Source organism: Trachurus japonicus, chromosome 2 (assembly GCF_045865225.1).
Source record: "Trachurus japonicus isolate A0001 chromosome 2, Traja_1.0".
In the NCBI taxonomy this organism is placed as follows: domain Eukaryota; kingdom Metazoa; phylum Chordata; class Actinopteri; order Carangiformes; family Carangidae; genus Trachurus; species Trachurus japonicus.
In genome coordinates, this window is record NC_140908.1 from 2,480,314 (window position 1) to 2,500,495 (window position 20,182).

Below are 20,182 nucleotides of genomic sequence, written 5' to 3' on the forward strand. Positions count from 1 at the left end.
CATGACTGGATGTACCATCTCCCTGCTGGCCTTCATTCTGGCCATGGAAGTGATCAATCATGCATCTCAGTGGGTGGTTGGAGGTCAGCGATTAAGATTTAAGCTGCCCCCAGCTTCACTACTGGGAGGAAGTGGACCCCATGGGAAGCAACAGAACAGGCAAAGGCAGCACTCAAGCACAGAGACATTGTGAGACATGTGCAGCATGGGAGGAGTGTCTTGGCCTTGGGGCCAGCATGCCTGCCTGGAACAAAGCTATACCATCTCAAAGACACAAGCTGGTGGTTCAGGAGATACGCCAGCAAGAGGAAGCAGTACAGTGTGCAAAAGCTGTTGCTCAGTCAAGGCAAGGACAGTGGACTCGGGAAGGTGAGGAGAAGAGGAAGATCTCCTGGGAAGAAATATGGTAGATGGAGGCATTCGGAACAAGCTTCACCATCAAGGCTGCCTACAATGTCCTGCCACTGAGCAGCGAGGCAGTGCACTGGAAGCTGCTGGCAGATTTAAGGCAGAAACTCTGCTTCCTACCTAAGATGGTGTCAACCAGCTTAAAGCAGATATCAGTGGAATGTTTTTGTTAATATAAGTCCTAAATAGTCCTATTTTCCGTCAGCAATCACTTACATGAAGTATTTCAGCCTAAACACGAGTCTCTCCGTTACTCTGCTCTGCTGTAACCCGAGGAGAAAATTTTCCTTGTGGGATACAAGTGTTATCCAATGAGGGGAGAGAACGGCATGAAGGGCTGTGTGTGCAGCCAAGGGATGCGCGTGAATGTGGTGACGTAGCACGAGGACCAATTGATGCCTGACAAGGGCGGGGGCTGCTAACTCATGGTGCGTTCAAGGAAACTCGTACTTTGTGTTTTTCCTTCCTGTGAAGTCATACCAGTTCGATCTGGTACGAGTTCACGGGTCGGAAGTTACGAGTGGCCGTTATAGGGAACTTTCACAGACAACAGGACGGTAAAAACACGAGCTACGGGTTACCTGGAACGCTACCAAGTCGTAGTTGTGACTTGAAGCTGTAACTTACGGTTTCAAAAGCCTGCCTTGAACACAGCATTAGCCGAAACGGCCGTGCCGCTGTTATCTGCTTTAAGACCAGACCTGGGGCCTCATGTACAAAGACCTGCATGGATTTCCCAGTGAAACATGGCAAATGCTAAAATCCAAAAACTGTCATACACACAAAGAAAATCGTATGCATGGATCCAAGCACTTTTTTTGTACATACCAATCAACAATTGAAATTGGAATTGAGCACACATGTAGAAGTGCCAAACTCTTCCCTGTCCACGCCCCCATTTAAGTATGCAAATCAATGTAAATAGGGCCCTGTACATACCCTGTACATAGGAGAGGACATACCTGTCCTCTCCTCTCCTCTCCTCTCCTCTCCTCTCCTCTCCTCTCCTCTCCTCTCCTCTCCTCTCCTCTCCTCTCCTTCCCTCTCTCCTTTCTCCTCTTCTCCTCTCCTCTCCTCTCCACTCCTCAGTATATATTTTTGAACTGTCATTTTCTGCTGCACTTTGTAGTTTGGCCTTGGTGTCTCGCACTCTCTCTGTGTTTCCGCAGATCTACCGGAGCTCCATCTCTCTGCACCAGCCGCCGCCTGCATCGCCCCCCTCCCACCCTTTCCCCTGCTGTTAGACCGGCCTCCCCTCCCTTCCCATGGACCAGTCTACCACCCAGTCCTCCCATCGAGCTGGCCAGCCCCCCCCCCCTCACCAGAGGCTACCTTCATCAACTCCTGCTAACACTTCCATATTCCACACATTCTGTGACAAACTGTAAACTGTCTTCTTATCTGTAACAACATCTATTGCATGGTCCTGGGTGAGGGATCCCTCCTCTGTTGCTCACCCTGAGGTTTCTCCGATTTTTCCCTGTTAAAAGGGTTTTCCACGGAGTTTTTCCTCAGTCGATGTGAGGGTCTAAGGACAGAGGATGTTGCTACGATGCTATGTAAAGCCCTTTGAGACAAACTGTTTGTAAAAACGGGCTATACAAATAAAATTGCCTTGCCTTGCCTACATACAATCATGTTTGATATTTTGGTTTGAAAACATTTAACTTATTGATTTCAATTTCTGCTTTCTTGTGTTTGTGGTTTTAGTTTTGTGCCTCAGTCCTCAGATCCTTCTGGAGAGACCAGTGTCTATGGGAATCTGATCTGTGCGGCAGCAGAGAGAGAACATCAGACAGGAGAGAAGATACTGGAGATGTTAACATCAGTGTACAGATATGAAACATTCCCTCTTAGTGAGAGAGACATGAAGGATTATTTTAAGAGGAGATATCAGTGTAGTTTCTTGCTGGATCTTTTCTCCCATGTGAAGGACCATGAGACTAAAACAGGTCTGAGAGTCCTTCCAGCATTACACTCAGTTCTCCAGTTAGTTCCTTCAGTCTGGACCATAAACCTCTCAGAGAGAAAGACCTCCATCCTCCTGGAAGTGCTGAAACTCCAACCAGAGAAGAAACCAGTGGAGCTGACAGGCTGGTCAGGTGAAGAGAGTGAAGTGAGGGGTTGTCTGCAGTGTTTGCCTTATATCTCACAGCTCAGGTAAATGTACTGTACTAAATATTAGTGGAGCTGTTATTGATCTGTAAAGAGTTGAACAGAATGATGGATGTTCTAAATGGAGGTCCAGTATTTCAGGCTTTGGAGCTAATTGATTGATCAGTGATTGGAGGATCCACCACTGTTGTCTGACATTCCTGGTTCCTTCAACATGTAGTGAAGTTGGTCAGTCAAAGTGGTTGTTAGTTGAGTTTCAGGCTGATTGATGTGACTGTGTTTTGCTCATTAGCAGCTGTTTAGTGACTTTTAGCAGCTCCACTCCCTGTATGTCAGTGTTTTGTGTCTGTTTCTGATACTGACATCTTCATTCAATGTTTTCTTCTCTTCTAGTTTCTGTCACAGGTTTAAAGACTCTGATGGAGTCAAGTTGTTTGGGAATCTGTTCTGTGCAGCAGCAGCAGAGAGAGAACATCAGACAGGAGAGAAGATACTGGAGACGTTAACATCAGTGTACAGATACAGATCATTCCCTCTGAGTGATAGATACATGAATGATAAAGATATAAACTATCAGTGTGATTTCCTGCTGGATCTTTTCTCCCATGTGAAGGACCATGAGACTAAAACAGGTCTGAGAGTCCTTCCAGCATTACACTCAGTTCTCCAGTTAGTTCCTTCAATCTGGACCATAAACCTCTCAGAGATAAAGACCTCCATCCTGCTGGAAGTGTTGAAACTCCGACCAGAGAAGAAACCAGTGGAGCTGACAGGCTGGTCAGATGAAGAGAGTGAAGTGAGGAGTTTTCTGCAGTGTCTGCCTTATATCTCACAGCTCAGGTAACAGAATGAATCTATTAATTAGAAGATACATTTATTTATGTATTTATTCTTTTTTGCTTCATTCAAAGTAAACAACAGATCATGATGAAGTGACAGTAAACCAGTGTGAATCTTGATGATGTTTCACTACAACTTTATTGATCTGTAAAGAGTTGAACAGAATGATGGATGTTCTAAATGGAGGTCCAGTATTTCAGGCTTTGGAGCTAATTGATTGATCACTGATTGGAGGATCCACCACTGTTGTCTGACATTCCTGGTTCCTTCAACATGTAATGAAGTTGGTCAGTCAAAGTGGTTGTCAGTTTAAGTATTTTTTTTGGCTTTTTTGCCTTTATTGGATAGCACATAGTGAGATATACAGGAAAGGGGGAGGCAGAGAGAGGGGGAATGACGTGCAGGAAAGGTCTGCCTGATCCGGGGACGCCTGCGTTGAGGACTGTAGCCTCTTCATGGGGCAGCCGCTTTAACCACTGCGCCACGCACTGCCCCAAGTGGTTGTTAGTTGAGTTTCAGGCTGATTGATGTGACTGTGTTTTGCTCATTAGCAGCTGTTTAGTGACTTTTAGCAGCTCCAATCACAGTAGTTGTACCGCATTTCCACTGCATAAATGACCGAAATATGAAAAAAAAAAAACATATCGAGACGGTTGCGCGAACGCGCCGGCATTTGTGCCACACATCTAATTAAAAATGTGGTGTTTCTAACAAGAAAACGGCTTGAGAGCATTCCTGCTGCAGACAGGTATCTGTGTGACTATACACAATTTAGGAACATGTTTGTCATTGTTTATTTATTTGTTTTGGGGTTTTTTTTCTACACAGAAAACACTAAGTGAGGGGGCGCCAGCGGACATAAATCATTATTATTATCTTTTTTTTTTTTTTTTTTTCCCTTGACTGGCGGCGCCCCTCCAGCAGTTGGCGCTCTAGGCGACCGCCTATATCGCCTATGCCTAGAGCCGGCCCTGGCTCCACTCCTGTATGTCAGTGTTGTGTGTCTCTGTTTCTGATACTAATGTCTTCATTCAATGTTTTCTTCTCTTCCAGTTTCTCTGAAGAGTTTAACGTATCTGATGACGTCAAGTTGTTTGAGAATCTGTTCTGTGCAGCAGCAGAGAGAGAACATCAGACAGGAGAGAAGATACTGGAGACGTTAACATCAGTGTGCACATAGCCTACAGTTTATTCTTTCTGGATGAGAGATACATGGATGATGATTATACAGAATATCAATGTTATTTGCTGCTGGATCTTTTCTCCCATGTGAAGGACCATGAGACTAAAACAGGTCTGAGAGTCCTTCCAGCATTACACTCAGTTCTCCAGTCAGTTCCTTCGGTCTGGATCAAAGACCTCTCAGAGAGAAAGACCTCCATCCTCCTGGAAGTGCTGAAACTCCAACCAGAGAAGAAACCAGTGAAGCTGAGAGGCTGGTCAGGTGGAGAGAGTGAAGTGAGGAGTTTTCTGCAGTGGCTGCCTTATATCTCACAGCTCAGGTAAATGTACTGTACTAAACATAACTTAATCTAGAAGATTGAACTCTATTTATTGGTTTATTATTTTTGCTTTATTCAAATTAAACAACAGATCATGACGAAGTGACAGTAAACCAGTGTGAATCCTGATGATGTTTTACTACAACTTTATTGATCTTTAAAGGACAATTCTGGGCAAATTCAACTCGGGGCTGTATTTTCCTAACATTTTAGGTCTAAAAGAAGGAATCTGATGATTTTCAGTTTAATTGCTCCTGTTTTGCGGTAGTTGTGTCTGTCCCCGCATCGCCACGGCAGTGATGAATGGGTGCAGATGCAAGTTCCGCTGCTTAGGCTGTTTACATCCCTCAAAGCCGCAATTTTTTTCCACAGACAGTGTCAGATGGCTACTCAAACTTGCACCGAGAAGTTTATTTACTTCAAGCAAGCCGACATGTTTGTAAAACTAGGTCTAATTCAGTGTCTCGCGGAGTTTTGCGTAAGACCCAATTGACGCGCTCGGTGTGTTCACGTGCAGTCTGAAGCTCCCGTTTGTGTCAGAAACACAGGAATATCAACTATTGACTTGCTTGAAGTAAACAAACTTCTCGGTGCATGTTTGAGTATCCATCTGACGCTGTCTGTGGGAAAAAATATTTTTTACTGAGAGCAAGTCAAGAGTCTAAAACAGCCTAAGCAGTGGAACTTCCATCTGCTCCCATTCATTGCTGCCGTGGCGATGCGGGGACAGACACAACTACCGCAAAACAGGAGCAATTAAACTGAAAATCATATCAAAAATCATATTTACATTAAAGGTACATTGTGTAAGAATTACTCCCATCTAGTGGTGCGGTTGTAGATCGCAAGCAACTCAGTCGTATTTTTCATGTTGCATTCATGTGAAATCGGGCTTAAAGGGATAGTTCAACATTTTGGCAAATTGGCCCATTGCCATAATCGCTATAGTCATAGCAGTAGGTTTGTTACCTTTAATTGTCTGTGTAAGCTATTTTTAGAACGGCGGAGCGGAGCGGCAGGCTGCTCAGAGCTACACTATGGAGGCTAAGGGAATTTCTTGGTTTCCCTCATCAAACTCATCAAATACACAATCCAACAACTCCAAAACGCTGTCGTGGACAAGTTGTGAGCTGCACATTCACCACGCTATGAGATAATAACGGAACGTTACGAGACGGAGCCGTTTTAGAGGTAAATTCATGCAAAACCGCTGATGCACGTTGCGTTCAGGGACAGTTTTTCAGCAAGCAGACTCTGTATTTACCCTGTATTTACCTCGAAAACGGCTCAGTTTCGTAACGTTCCATTATTATCTCATAGCGTGGTGATTGTGCAGGTCACAACTTGTCCACGACAGCGTTTTGGAGTTTTGGGATTTTGTATTTGATGAGTTTGATGAGGGAAACCAAGAAATTCCATTAGCCTCCGTAGCGTAGCTCTGAGCAGCCTGTCGCTCCGCTCTGCCGTTCTAAAAATAGCTTACACTGACAAATAAAGTTAACGAACCTACTGCTATGACTATAGCGATTATGGCAATGGGCCAATTTGCCAAAATGTTGAACTATCCCTTTAAAGGCCCCATGCTGTGTACTTTTCTCTGGGTTTATTTACCTGCTGATATCCCTAACAAGATGTATCATTGGTTTTGAGTACCTGTGATCTGCTTAATATCGTCTATATTGCCCCTTTCTGTTGCCTCTTTCTGGAGTTCTAACAGGCACAGGTCATTTGGCCAATCAGAAGAGAGAATGAGAACCTCTCCTCTGATTGGCTGACTGTTTTAGAGTGGCATGTGGTCGGGCCAATCACAGGCAAGTAACTGAAACCTAAGCTGCATCAAGGGGGCAGTTGTCAGTCTGAGAAGTGAAGCTCACTTCCGCGTTCAAAAAACTGCAATCCCCTCTTCTTCCTCTGGGGGCTGGTGTCAGAAGGGAGCATTCCCCATAGACCCCCATGTTAAAATCGCCGACTTTACATCCTCAGTAAACATGTTAAAAGCCTGGTGTCAGAACGTTTTTTCGTCTCAATCGATAGTTTCTACCCCCGCACACACTCTGAGGGGGGTGATTTTTTTTTTAACTCTGCCGTTTTACTGTTATAAGGTTAAAACTCTGACCAATTAGGGCGCGGAAACGTTGAGTGACAGGTCTGAGCAGCTCCGTGGACAGCTGCTTCGAGGCCAGTGGGCGGGAACTCGGCCGGCCAATCCAACATGGCGCTGTTCAGGCCGCCATATTTGAGTCACAAAAACGACTCCCCAAAACCAATGGGTGACGTCACGGACGCTACGTCCATTCTTTTTACAGTCTATGAGCTGCATTCATAGAAATTGAAAAATAACAACTGGTCACGGTGGGCGGAGTTACCTTGTGTGTGACATCACAGAAAGGAGGAAGTGCTATCTGCTCGTCTTAAAGAGAATGTTCCTACAAATGGGCGGTGTGTGTTTCTCCGTTTATGACCAGTTTGATGCATGGGACAGTATATACGTGGCCCAGAGACCTCCCCAAGCATGAAAAAATAACCAAAATCACATTTTTCATGCCATGGGGCCTTTAAGGCAGATGGACAACAGCCGCTGCAGGTAACGGCATAAACAAGCGTCTATTTAAACAAGTGGCCTGTCAGGACGAAGCAAAACAATACACGTGACAATAAGTTGTCGTGGCGATGGCGTATTGTTTACCTGACCCACGTTTTACCGGCTTTCTCTGGACTTCTGTGACTAAAATGACATCTGGTTTGTTACCGACGGCCGTTTTTCCGACTGCACCTGAATGCAGCATTGACGTGCAGTCCTCACAGTCCTCAATGCACCGCAGTGACTTTTCACAGACGCCACCTCGACCTGAGCGGACGGCTCCGGTGTCTCCGGTGAGTTTCCGTGGTTTCCTACCGTCACGCTGCCACTGAACGCAAAAACAGGGCGAAACGACATGTCAGCTACCAACCGAGCTTGCCCGCTCCATGTAGATATGAATGATATGAACGGCAAATTCAGAGCTTACCGGAACACTTCAGTTTGTTGATGGGGGGGATTATTGATGAATGAAAAACACACTTTTGAACGAAATAATCGATTTTCGTGAATAGATAACAGAAGAAGTTACACAATGTACCTTTAATGATTTTGTTAATTCTTCTGAAATATTCCATAGGATCATTTTTGCTGATGATAGAGATAGATAGATAGATAGATAAATACTTTATTAATCCCGAAGGAAATTCATCTGTCAGCTGCTCCAAACATTCCGAAAGAAAGCACTCGGCTAATGTAGACAGATGTAGCAATAATATAAAAGAATAAAATAAAATATAAAATATACCTATATATATACACACATATACAAACTATCACCTATATATATGCATACATATATATGTACACATATACACACACACTCTCATATAAAAGAAATACAGTTCATAAAATGTCAATTAGTGCAGATGTTGCAGATGTTGTGCCCATCCCACCATCCACCCCCCCTGCTGTTGTACAGTCTGACTGCCCTGGGCACAAAGGACTTCCTCAGTCTGTCTGTGGAGCAGGTCAGTGACAGCAATCTGCCACTAAACCTGCTCCTTTGGGAGCTGATGGCAGAGTGCAGAGGGTGGCTGGTGTTGTCCATGATCGCCATCGGTTTTTCCATGGTTCTTCTCTCTGCCACTGCCATGACCGACTCCTGTTCCAGGCCCACCACAGAGCTGGCCCGTCTGATGAGCCTGTCCAGTCTCCCACTGTCCCTCTTTTTGATGTCCCCCCCCCAGCACACAACAGCATAAAACAGGACGCTGGCTACCACAGAGTGGTAGAACATCTGCAGTAACTTCCTGCAAATGTTGAAAGAGGCCAACCTTCTCAGGAAGTAGCACCTGCTCTGCCCCTTCCTGTATAGGCGGTCTGTGTTCACAGTCCAGTCCAGCTTGCTGTCCAGCTGCAGGCCAAGGTATTTGTAGGAGCCGACTACCTCCACCTCCGCCCCCTCGATGGACACTGGCTTGGGTTGGGGACTTTTCCTCCTGTAGTCGACTACCATCTCCTTTGTTTTGGCGGTGTTGATCTACAGCTGGTTCAGCCGACACCACTCGACAAAGTCCTCCACTGTGCTTCTGTACTCATTCTCACTCTCACTGCCCCCCCTGATACACCCCACAATTGCAGTGTCATCTGAGAATTTTTGCATGTGGCATGTGTCCGTGTTGTACTGGAAGTCGGCTGTGTACAGAGTGAAGAGAAGAGGAGAGAGTACAGTCCCTTGTGGTGCTCCGGTGCTGCTGGTCACTGTGTCTGATGTACGGCCTCTCAATCTGACAAACTGCGGTCTGTCAGTGAGGTAATCAGTGATCCAGGACACTATGGAGGGGTCAACGTGCATTCTGGTCAGTTTTTCTTGCAGGAGAGGGGGCTGGATTGTATTGAATGCACTGGAGAAGTCGAAGAAGAGGATTCTCAGTGAGCCATTTCCCTTGTCCAGGAAGGAGTATGCTCTGTGGAGGAGAAAGAGGACAGCATCCTCAACCCCTACCCTCTCCCGGTAGGCAAACTGAAGAGGGTCTTGGGCATGCTGAACGTGGGGGCGGATGATGTTGAGGATGAGCCGCTCAAGTGTCTTCATGAGGTGGGAGGTGAGCGCCACCGGTCTGAAGTCACTGATGTCACTGGGGCTCCTCCCCTTCGGTATTGGGAATTCCATGATGTTTTCCACAAGGTGGGCACCTTTTCCAGGCTTAGGCTCAGGTTGTAAAGCTGCTGCAGCCGAGCCCAGCTCAGCAGCGCAGGCCTTCAACATCCTGGGGCACACTTTGTCCGGTCCTGCCGCCTTCCTGGGATGTAGTCTCCTCAGCATGCCACTAACCTGGGCTGCAGTGATGGCAGGATGGGCTGCAGAAGAGGGAGGGGGAGGAGGCGATGCAGAGGAGAGGGAGGAGAGGCACATGGAGGAGTTGCGGGATGTAGGTGAGGAGGTGGGTGGGGACGGGAGAGAGAGAGGTGAGGGGAGGGGGGGGGGGTCTGGTGGAGTGCAGGCACCTCATTAAAACGATTGAAGAAGATGTTAAACTCGTTGGCTCTTTCTCTGCTGCTCCATCCGTAGCCTGCTTGTAGCCGGTGATGGTTTTCAGACCCCTCCACACCTCACGCACGTTGTTTTGTTGTAGTCTGCTCTCTGGTTGTTACAGGCTGCCGCTGTACTAATGGCTTGTACAGTGGTTGTAGCTGGACAAGGTTGTCGTCTGATCTACCTAGTGGGGGCAGGGGTGTAGCTGAGTATGCCTCCTTAATGTTGGCATACAGCAAGACAATTGTCCTGTTTTTCCTAGTTGGACAGTCGACAAACTGGTAGAAGGCAGCCAATGTGTGATCCAGGGTTACATGGTTAAAGTCTCCAGATATGAGAAAGAAGGCCTGGGGGTGCTGGGTCTGCAGTCCTGCTGTGGTGGAGTGTAAAAAAAAAACATCTAATTACTGGGAAAAAAAGAAGATTAAAAAGAACGAGTCTGTCTTTTGCATGCAGAGGACCGCAGATCTGGAACGAGCTAGATGAGAGCTTGAAGGTGGAGACGTCCATCTCCATTTTTAAGAAAAAGCTAAAAATTAAATTACTTAGTTTATATACAGTATATAAGCTGCAACCATTGAGCATCTGAACCATAGTAAATTGAATGTAAATTTTATTATCATCTGCTTTCTTATCTACATGTTATGAAAAGCTTCTGTTGGTACGCTTGGGGTCCACATTGTCTAATGTCTGTTAATGTTTCATGTACTATATTGTTAGTTTAGTACATGCTTTATTGTTGTGTGTGTGTGTGTATTCATACTGTTGATGTTTCATGTGTATTGTTAGTCTTGTATATGCTGTATTGTTTTGTGTTGTATGTATCCAGGCTCCCGCAATAAGCTTTTGGTAGCTTCAATGGGAGACCTGATTCACACAAAGTACGTGTTGTATGCGCGTGTGTGTGAATAAACATGGCATTGATGAGAAAATTCCTTCTTTTAGACCTATGTTAGGAAAATACAGCCCCGAGTTGAATTTGCCCAGAATTGTCCTTTAAAGAGTTGAACAGAATGGATGTTCTAAATGGAGGTCCAGTATTTCAGGCTTTGGAGCTAATTGATTGATCAGTGATTGGAGGATCCACCACTGTTGTCTGACATTCCTGGTTCCTTCAACATGTAGTGAAGTTGGTCAGTCAAAGTGGTTGTTAGTTGAGTTTCAGGCTGATTGATGTGACTGTGTTTTGCTCATTAGCAGCTGTTTAGTGACTTTTAGCAGCTCCACTCCCTGTATGTCAGTGTTGTGTGTCTCTGTTTCTGATACTGACGTCTTCATTCAATGTTTTCTTCTCTTCCAGTTTCTCTGACAGGTTTGACGTCTCTGATTATGTCAAGTTGTTTGGGAATCTGTTCTGTGCAGCAGCAGAGAGAGAACATCAGACAGGAGAGAAGATACTGGAGACGTTAACATCACTGTGCAGACACAGTTTATTTTTTCTGGATGAGAGATACATGGATGATGATTTGGATTATACAGAATATCAGATTGACTTCCTGCTGGATATTTTCTCCCATGTGAAGGACTATGAGACTAAAACAGGTCTGAGAGTCCTTCCAGCATTACACTCAGTTCTCCAGTTAGTTCCTTCAGTCTGGACCATAAACCTCTCAGAGAGAAAGACCTCCATCCTCCTGGAAGTGCTGAAACTCCAACCAGAGAAGAAACCAGTGGAGCTGACAGGCTGGTCAGGTGAAGAGAGTGAAGTGAGGAGTTTTCTGCAGTGTCTGCCTTATATCTCACAGCTCAGGTAAATGTTCTGTACTAAACATGACTTGAGTTTCCATTAGTGGAGCTGTGTTCTTCATCTCCACCAGCTCACTGTTAGTTTGAAGGTGAAGTGTTGAACTGACCAGTCCACATGAACATCACATCATGCTGTGTAGTTTTACTGAGGGAACATTGTGACTCCACCACTACAGTGTAGTGATGACTACATTACCCAGAGTTTGTCAGGGCAGAAAGGAGACACAGCTCCAGAATCCAGCTGTTGCACAAAGGTTGAATTAAGATATCCAGGATAAGTGATAAAGTCAGACTTGACAAAGCCTCCTCAGTGAATCCTGGTTCAGTCCGTTGCACATTTACTGATCCAGGATGATTTGATCACAGATTTGTTAAACCAGGTGTCAGTGATTCAAATCAGAGCGCGTCCACATTTTTCTGAAACAGACCACGAGCTGAAAAGACACGCGCTGCAGCAAACTGTTGACTGAGCGAGCAGCTGCTGCTGCTGGAAACTCACCAGGAGGTGATGGATTCATTTCAGAAATACAGCTGCTGTTATAGAAGAAAAGCCTGACAGTCATGAGCCAATCAACTGAATGTTTAAATTAAAAAACATAAACTTTCTAACAGTGAAAGGTGATAATTACAATTCAGTGAGTCACTTAACATTGTTTCCAAATAAACGTTTACACTTGTGTAGCAGAGTTTAATAATGTAAAACTGTCTTGAAATACACGTAACAATTCCACCAGCCTAATAAAAGAGGCTTCTTCACTGAATGATGGAGGATCTGTGGTGTTTTAATGCACTGATAAAAATTAGACCCTGAAATAACTAAAACACACTGATCTCTGATCAGACTGACAGCTGACTGGACCTATACAACACTAGGATGAGTTAAGTTATGCCTGGCTGTTATCCTGGTCAGGAGCAGGCTAGCTGCACAGAATAAATCTCCATGGTAACAGATGAGCCTCCTTCCACACAACTGAGTCCCAGTTAAATTCAGCCAGGATAACCGGAAAATCCAGTTTAATCCGCTCTCTTGGTTTTGTGCAACAGCCTCCTGGTTCCTTCATGTAGTGAAGTTGGTCAGTCAAAGTGGTTGTTAGTTGAGTTTCAGGCTGATTGATGTGACTGTGTTTTGCTCATTAGCAGCTGTTTAGTGACTTTTAGCAGCTCCACTCCCTGTATGTCAGTGTTGTGTGTCTCTGTTTCTGATACTGACGTCTTCATTCAATGTTTTCTTCTCTTCCAGTGTCTCTGAACTGCCTGACATCTCTGATGAAGTCAAGTTGTTTGTGAATCTGTTCTGTGCAGCAGCAGAGAGAGAACATCAGACAGGAGAGAAGATACTGGAGATGTTAACATCAGTGTGCAGAGACAGATCATTCCCTCTGAGAGACATATACATGGATGGTGGTGATACAGAATATCAGAGTAACTTCCTGCTGGATCTTTTCTCCCATGTGAAGGACTATGAGACTAAAACAGGTCTGAGAGTCCTTCCAGCATTACTCTCAGTTCTCCAGTCAGCTCCTTCAGTCTGGACCATAAACCTCTCAGAGAGAAAGACCTCCATCCTCCTGGAAGTGCTGAAACTCCAACCAGAGAAGAAACCAGTGGAGCTGACAGGCTGGTCAGATGAAGAGAGTGAAGTGAGGAGTTTTCTGCAGTGTCTGCCTTATATCTCACAGCTCAGGTAAATGTACTGTACTAAACATGACTTGAGTTTCCATTAGTGGAGCTGTGTTCTTCATCTCCACCAGCTCACTGTTAGTTTGAAGGTGAAGTGTTGAACTGACCAGTCCACATGAACATGACATCATGCTGTGTAGTTTTACTGAGGGAACATTGTGACTCCAGCCACTACAGTGTAGTGATGACTACATTACCCAGAGTTCCTCAGGGCAGAAAGGAGACACAGCTCCAGAGTCCAGCTCCTCTCCTCTGAGCTGATACATGTTCACTTCACCAAGCTCCATGTTTGTTGTTCACACAGGATGTTTAAACAGGAACACATGAAAATGAATCATCATGATGAAGTGACAGTAAACCAGTGTGAATCCTGATGATGCTTCACTACAACTTTATTGATCTGTAAAGAGTTGAACAGAATGATGGATGTTCTAAATGGAGGTCCAGTATTTCAGGCTTTGGAGCTAATTGATTGATCAGTGATTGGAGGATCCACCACTGTTGTCTGACATTCCTGGTTCCTTCAACATGTAGTGAAGTTGGTCAGTCAAAGTGGTTGTTAGTTGAGTTTCAGGCTGATTGATGTGACTGTGTTTTGCTCATTAGCAGCTGTTTAGTGACTTTTAGCAGCTCCACTCCCTGTATGTCAGTGTTGTGTGTCTCTGTTTCTGATACTGACGTCTTCATTCAATGTTTTCTTCTCTTCCAGTTTCTCTCCCTGGTTTAACGTCTCTGATGAAGTCAAGTTGTTTGTGAATCTGTTCTGTGCAGCAGCAGAGAGAGAACATCAGACAGGAGAGAAGATACTGGAGACGTTAACATCAGTATGTAGATACAGATCATTCCCTCTGAGGGACAGAGACATGCATGATCATATTAGAAAATATCAGTGTAGTTTCCTGCTGGATCTTTTCTCCCATGTGAAGGACCATGAGACTAAAACAGGTCTGAGAGTCCTTCCAGCATTACACTCAGTTCTCCAGTCAGCTCCTTCAGTCTGGATCATAAACCTCTCAGAGAGAAAGACCTCCATCCTCCTGGAAGTGCTGAAACTCCAACCAGAGAAGAAACCAGTGGAGCTGACAGGCTGGTCAGGTGAAGAGAGTGAAGTGAGGAGTTTTCTGCAGTGTCTGCCTTATATCTCACAGCTCAGGTAAACCAGACAAAACATTATGAAGATGCTTCAACCCAGTTGATCCTTAGTGTCCTTAAAAAGCTATTTGACAATGTATGGTCTTTAAATGTAATGTTATTCACAGCCAACACCAAATGTACAGATGATAAGACATTTAGTTAAGCATGACATTGTAGTGCAGTGAGTGTGTTATTGAGCTGTGATCCTCAGTTCTTCCAGAGTGTGTGTTCATCCATCTGTGTCCGGTCCAGAGAGGATGTGGAGCAGCTGGTCTCTCTGCTGCAGCTCCTGGACTTCACCCTGCTCTTCACAGGACAGTTAGACAGGAAGACCTGCAGGACTGTGGGGACGGTTCTGAGACGTTGTTCCTCTAAAGTGGATCTCACCCTGACTCCCAGTAAAGTGTCTGTCAGAGGAGTCTCCCTCCTCTTTAGATCCACCACACGACTGCACAGTCTGAGGTATGATCACTGTCTCTTGTTGCTATGACGCCATCTTGTCCTCTTTGAATGTGTAGTTAGATGTGTTATTGATGTGACAGCTGCTCTGTCCTGTCTCTTGACTCTCAGGCTGTCCAATCACGTGGCCTTGCTGCTGTGTGGATGTGTAAGAAGGCGGAGCTTGGTCCGTCCGGTGTCTCTGGAGGAGCTGTCTCTTGTCTCTGAGAAAGTCCAGCTGTCAGAAAGAAAAGTGCAGCAGGTGGTCGGTGGCGTGGCGTCTCTGCTGAGACACTGGGACGTCAGACGTTTGGACCTGACTGAGTTCTGTGTCCCTGCTCGGTGTCTGGTTACACTGCTGCTTCACCACCGTCCTCTACCAGTCAAGTAAATGTCTTTCCTGAGTCTCACAGATTCACTCTAGTTGCTGTGGTAACACTGTGTGTTCACTAGTTGTATTTGTTGAACCTACAGACTGAGTGCAGAGAGTCTCCAGCAGCTCCTGATCTTCCTCCATGAAGTCCAGGACCAGGACTTGACGTTGTCCACCTTGACTAAGACTGGTGGAGACCTGAGCTGCTGCTGTCTGGACTGGGATCTTCTTCACTATCTGCTGCAGCATTCACCAGCTCAGACCTTCACTGTGAACCTGAGGAAACACCACTTCTTACAGGAGAACTTCACTCAGCTGCTTCCCTTCCTGGACAGGATCATCATTAAACGGTGATCAGTGTATTGATGTTTGATTTGACCTCTGACCAGACACAGACAAACAGTTGATCCTCTGTGTCATGTCTGTTCTTGTTGTTGTTTCATCAGCTGTTTCTCTACATCTAAACTAGGGGTGTGACTTTGTACACGTGTACACGTTTACACGGAATGAAACTGTAAACGTTTAGTAAAAAATCCCTAAACGATACACGCAATTTTTTTTTTTTTTTTTTTTTATTTATTACATAGCCTACATTTTGGGGGGCTGGGTGAAAAATAGTCCCTCACACTGTCTTAATTTAGAGAAAACTATGATTTAATAAAAATGATGCTGTGACGCGCTTCCCTCCTTCAGACAAAATGTGTGTGACTGCATCCCCCCTCCCCCTTTTTTTTCTCGTCTTTTTTTTTTTTTTTTTGCGAGCGAGTGTGATGGCGCCGCCACCGAGTAAACGCCCATCCGAAATAAACGCCGGGTCAAACATTGCTTTTCTGGTTGCCAAAAAATATTCTATACAAATATAGCCTCCCTAAACACAAACAAATAACCTGAAACGGATTGAAAGGGGTCTAGAGACACTGAAGACGGCCGAGGACTGAGACGCCTCTGGGCTGGTTGCTCCTGCCCGGTCTGTCCACTCCTCTGATCAGCACTTCAGCACCTGTCCTGGGCTGCACCCATGTCGGCTCGGCTTATGGTGGTCGACTCTGAACGCTCACCGGGCGGATCTCTCCAGTTACGGTGCGGTGCGTGTCGGGGGGGAGGGGGGAGGGAGGCGGGACGAATCCGCCGTGGGGTCTCCTCCGCTCCGTGTAAAAACACCGGCACGGTGGCTGCAGTGTCAGTGCTTCCACCGGCTGCGCATATCAGACTAAACAAAAATAAGGCTATAGCAACCTATAGCGGTCCTGAAGCGTGTACACGTGTACACCAAAAAAAATGCACAGTGTACAAGTGTACATATTTTAGTACACGTTCACACCCCTAATCTAAACCCTGTTGTGGTGTTTCCAGGTCCACTCCCAGCTTCGTGTTGACCTCCATCAGACACATCTATGAAACTCAGTCCAGACAGAGTTTACTCAGTTTACTGAGAATACTTGATGATGTGATCAACCTGACCTGCACAGAGCTGGACTCAGAGGACTGTGCTGCTCTGCTCTTCATCCTCACACACAGTGACAGAGTTCAGCTGAACCTGATGTGGAGCTCCATACCAGCAGAGGAGACAGAGTCCATCCTCTTCTCTCTGGACACAGTCTCTCAGCTCAGGTCAGACAAACAGACGAGCTCCATCCCATCATCAGTCTGTGGTATTTCCCTGTAGATGCATTAACACAGTGATGTATGTATCAGTGTTGACAGGAAGCTGCTGCTGAGGTTCCTCCACTGCTGTGTTGCCGGTGGCGACCAGCAGGAGGCAGCATCACGGCTGCTGAGAGCCACTCAGCACAGGTTGGATCTGTCCTGTTCCCTCTCAGTGGATCTGTCAGAGCAGGACCAGCCTGAGACTCTGTGTCTGACTGCTGAGGACTGCTGGACCGTCTCCTCCGTCCTGACACGCAGCAGCCAGGACGCTCAGCTGGACCTGAGAGACTGTGAGGTGGACGACAGCGGACTGGACCTGCTGTTTCCTGTCCTACACAAAGTCCGCCTCAGGTCAGAGAGCCCACGCTGAGCTGAACCAGAGAGGAAGCTGCTTCTCTTTCATGTTCATGCTCCATGACAGTCTGTCTCTGTTGTTGTGTTGCAGAGCCAGTAAAGCTGTCGTCCTCCGCCTGCTGTCCCTGGTTCCTGTGAGCTGTGAGAGGGACACGAGGAGACGGGCGGTGTCTCTGAGTGGAGCCCTGGGTGGAGAGCTGGACCTCAGTCACACGGATCTGGATCAGAGGGTCTGTGGAGATCTGGGCCGGATGCTGGACTGGTCTGAAGGACTGAAGGAGCTGGACCTCAGTCACTGTCGACTCACTGACCAGCTGCTGCTCACACTCACCACACATCTGCACAAAGTCCAAGTCCTGGAGTGAGTGACACACTGGTCATGTGACAACACTGTGATGTAGTGTCAGCTTTAAATATTTATTAAAGGAACATTAACAGGAGTTAACATGAAATAAAAGATCCAGAAATATAAATATAGTCCTGCATCCAAACATTATTCTAGTTTCTAGCACCTGAAGATTCCTGTCAGTGTCTCATGTGGACAAATGTTTCTGGACATTTAAATATGAACTTAATGTCTCATTTCATTGTCCTGTCTTCCTGATCTCCCTCTGTATGTGTGTGTGTGTGTGTGTGTGTGTGTGTGTGTGTGTGTGTGTGTGTGTGTGTGTGTGTGTGTGTTCCAGTTTGAGTGACAACAACATCACTGATGCGTCTACAGTCCAGTTGCTGCAGCTGGTCTCCATCAACCCGTCCATGGAGTCTGTGCGGTGAGTTCACATCACTGAGTTTGTTCAGAGTGGACAACTTGTTGTTGTGTGTCAGTGAGTGACGTTCACTCTCTGCTCTGTGTTTTCCTTCTAGACTCTTCAACAACAGCATGGTGGACAGAGCAGCCTTCCAGAGACACAGGCAGTTTGAAGTGTGGTGAAGCAGTCGTCATCTCTGATCTGTGTGTCAGTGTTGACCAGAGTCTGATGATGAGCAGAGGAAACGTCACTGCAGTGTCACAACCACAGCAGCTCAGATCAGACTCACCAGGTCAGAACTCTACACAGGTCGGCTGGCCTCATTCTTCTTCATCTTTTTACCCTTAGTGAGAACAACAGGCTTTTTGTCTCCTGTGAACTGTAATTAAGTTCCAATCAGGAGAAACCCACATTCAGTTCCAGTACGTCAGGAATATGTAAATATGAGAAACATTTATAGTCAAGTACTGTAAGAGAGGATCAGGAGAGAGTCGTGTCCTCATCCAAACACCTGGTTTACTAAACCTCAGTCATCAGTCAGAGAGGACATGTTGGACGTCTGCAGCTTTCTACAACAAACTGGACTGGTCAGACTCAGACAGAACTGGACCCTCAGTCATGGTGCTCAGGGGTGTAGATCCGATGCCAGGATTGGGGGGGACACAAAGGTGATTTTTTTTTTTTTTACCCATATAGAACTCATACCATGCCGCCATAAATCACAACTCTGCAAAGTCTCGGCATATCATTCAAAAAGTACTGCACAGGGAATCATTTATTGTGCTTACCTTTCTTGTTTATTTGTCCTAAACAGCCAACAGCGAGTATCACTGCTGTTATATTAGTAAATTATAATTTAAAGGGTCTCGGACATGTAATGTCTACTCGCGTTCTTATCTTTCGCCTCCCACCGACCCTCCCAGATCCCCAATTCTTCTCACCATCTTCCTTTTCCCCCAGTGTATGGAACTTTATGCACGATTAATTGATATGGATGAATATCAAAATATGAAGCCATAAGATTGAGGGGGTTGTTTTTTTAAAGCCTGCTGATGTCATCAGCGTCTGTGTAAGAAACTACCAGTTCATCTGCATCGTAGTGGAGGAGACCAGAGGTGGGATGTGGAGTCAGAAATATTTTTGTCAAACATTATTTGTTCCACCATTTCAATAATTTCTTTTTAGATGTGAAGAATGTGAAGTCTGAAAATACATTTGTTAAATTTTGAATAGTTTGGGGTATTTTTTATTGGGGGGGACAATTCATGTTTTTCAGAAATTGGGGGGGACATTTCCCCCCCGTCCCCCCCGGGATCTGCACCCATGATGGTGCTGACTCCACCCAGCATCCCACTTGTCTGGACATCAGGACTGACCTCATACTCAGCTAGTGTCTGTGTTTGTCTGTTGATCATTACCTCATCACCCTACAGTCAACATACAAGGCACATGTGCAGCAACAGCTTTTTATTAGTTCTATTTGTGTTGTTTTATTAGATGTGTTAGTTTCTCATAACCTGCCATCAACTGAGATGAGGGAACCATCAAGTCAACACTGGTCAGCTCCTTCAAATACCTCGGCACTGTGTGTGACGACCAACTTAAATGGGATGTAAACACTGAGGCTTTTTCTGTCAGTCCAGTGATTCTGTGTTGTTTTTATCAGTCCTTCATTGAAAACTTCTAACTTATTCTTTTCTCTGTTGGTTTAACAACCTGAGTAGATCGGTTTTAATCAGGTTTTTTAAGTACCCCGTTTTTTGATCAAATTCGCTGTATGGTGTTTACATGAAATTAGAGAAACCTGGTTATTCAGTATCCCTGTATACATGATAAATACAGTATCCAGGTTTCTGATTACTGCGTATATGCGTGTTGTTTACAACAGGAAGCGCAACTACTAGGAAATTACAAATTAAAAATGCTGCGATGTTATATAACTTAAAAGAAAAGAAAATTGAATGCAGACTGATCGGTTCATTATAAAACATGCATTTATTGATGTAAAAGTGGTGATTCCTGTACACACGTTAGGCGACAGAGCCTCCAGGCAGCACTGCTCCTCTGTCCAAGAAGCTTCACTTTTAATTCAAACAAACTAATGCAACTGCCACAATTGTTAGATTAGTCAAGGACAGG

At 45.5% G+C, this 20,182-nt stretch overlaps 1 protein-coding gene across 1 annotated transcript; it reads left to right on the forward strand.

The window, feature by feature from the left end:
- Positions 1-11,851: 11,851 nt before the first annotated feature.
- Positions 11,852-18,448, forward strand: LOC146990544 (uncharacterized). The gene is made up of 11 exons (XM_085804129.1): positions 11,852-11,922; positions 12,909-13,352; positions 14,058-14,501; positions 14,681-14,944; positions 15,053-15,307; positions 15,395-15,643; positions 16,647-16,904; positions 16,989-17,291; positions 17,386-17,655; positions 17,981-18,064; positions 18,159-18,448. The coding sequence occupies exons 1-11, from the start codon at positions 11,852-11,854 to the stop codon at positions 18,223-18,225; spliced, it is 2,709 nt and encodes a 902-aa protein (XP_085660255.1). The 3' UTR covers positions 18,226-18,448.
- Positions 18,449-20,182: the final 1,734 nt, after the last annotated feature.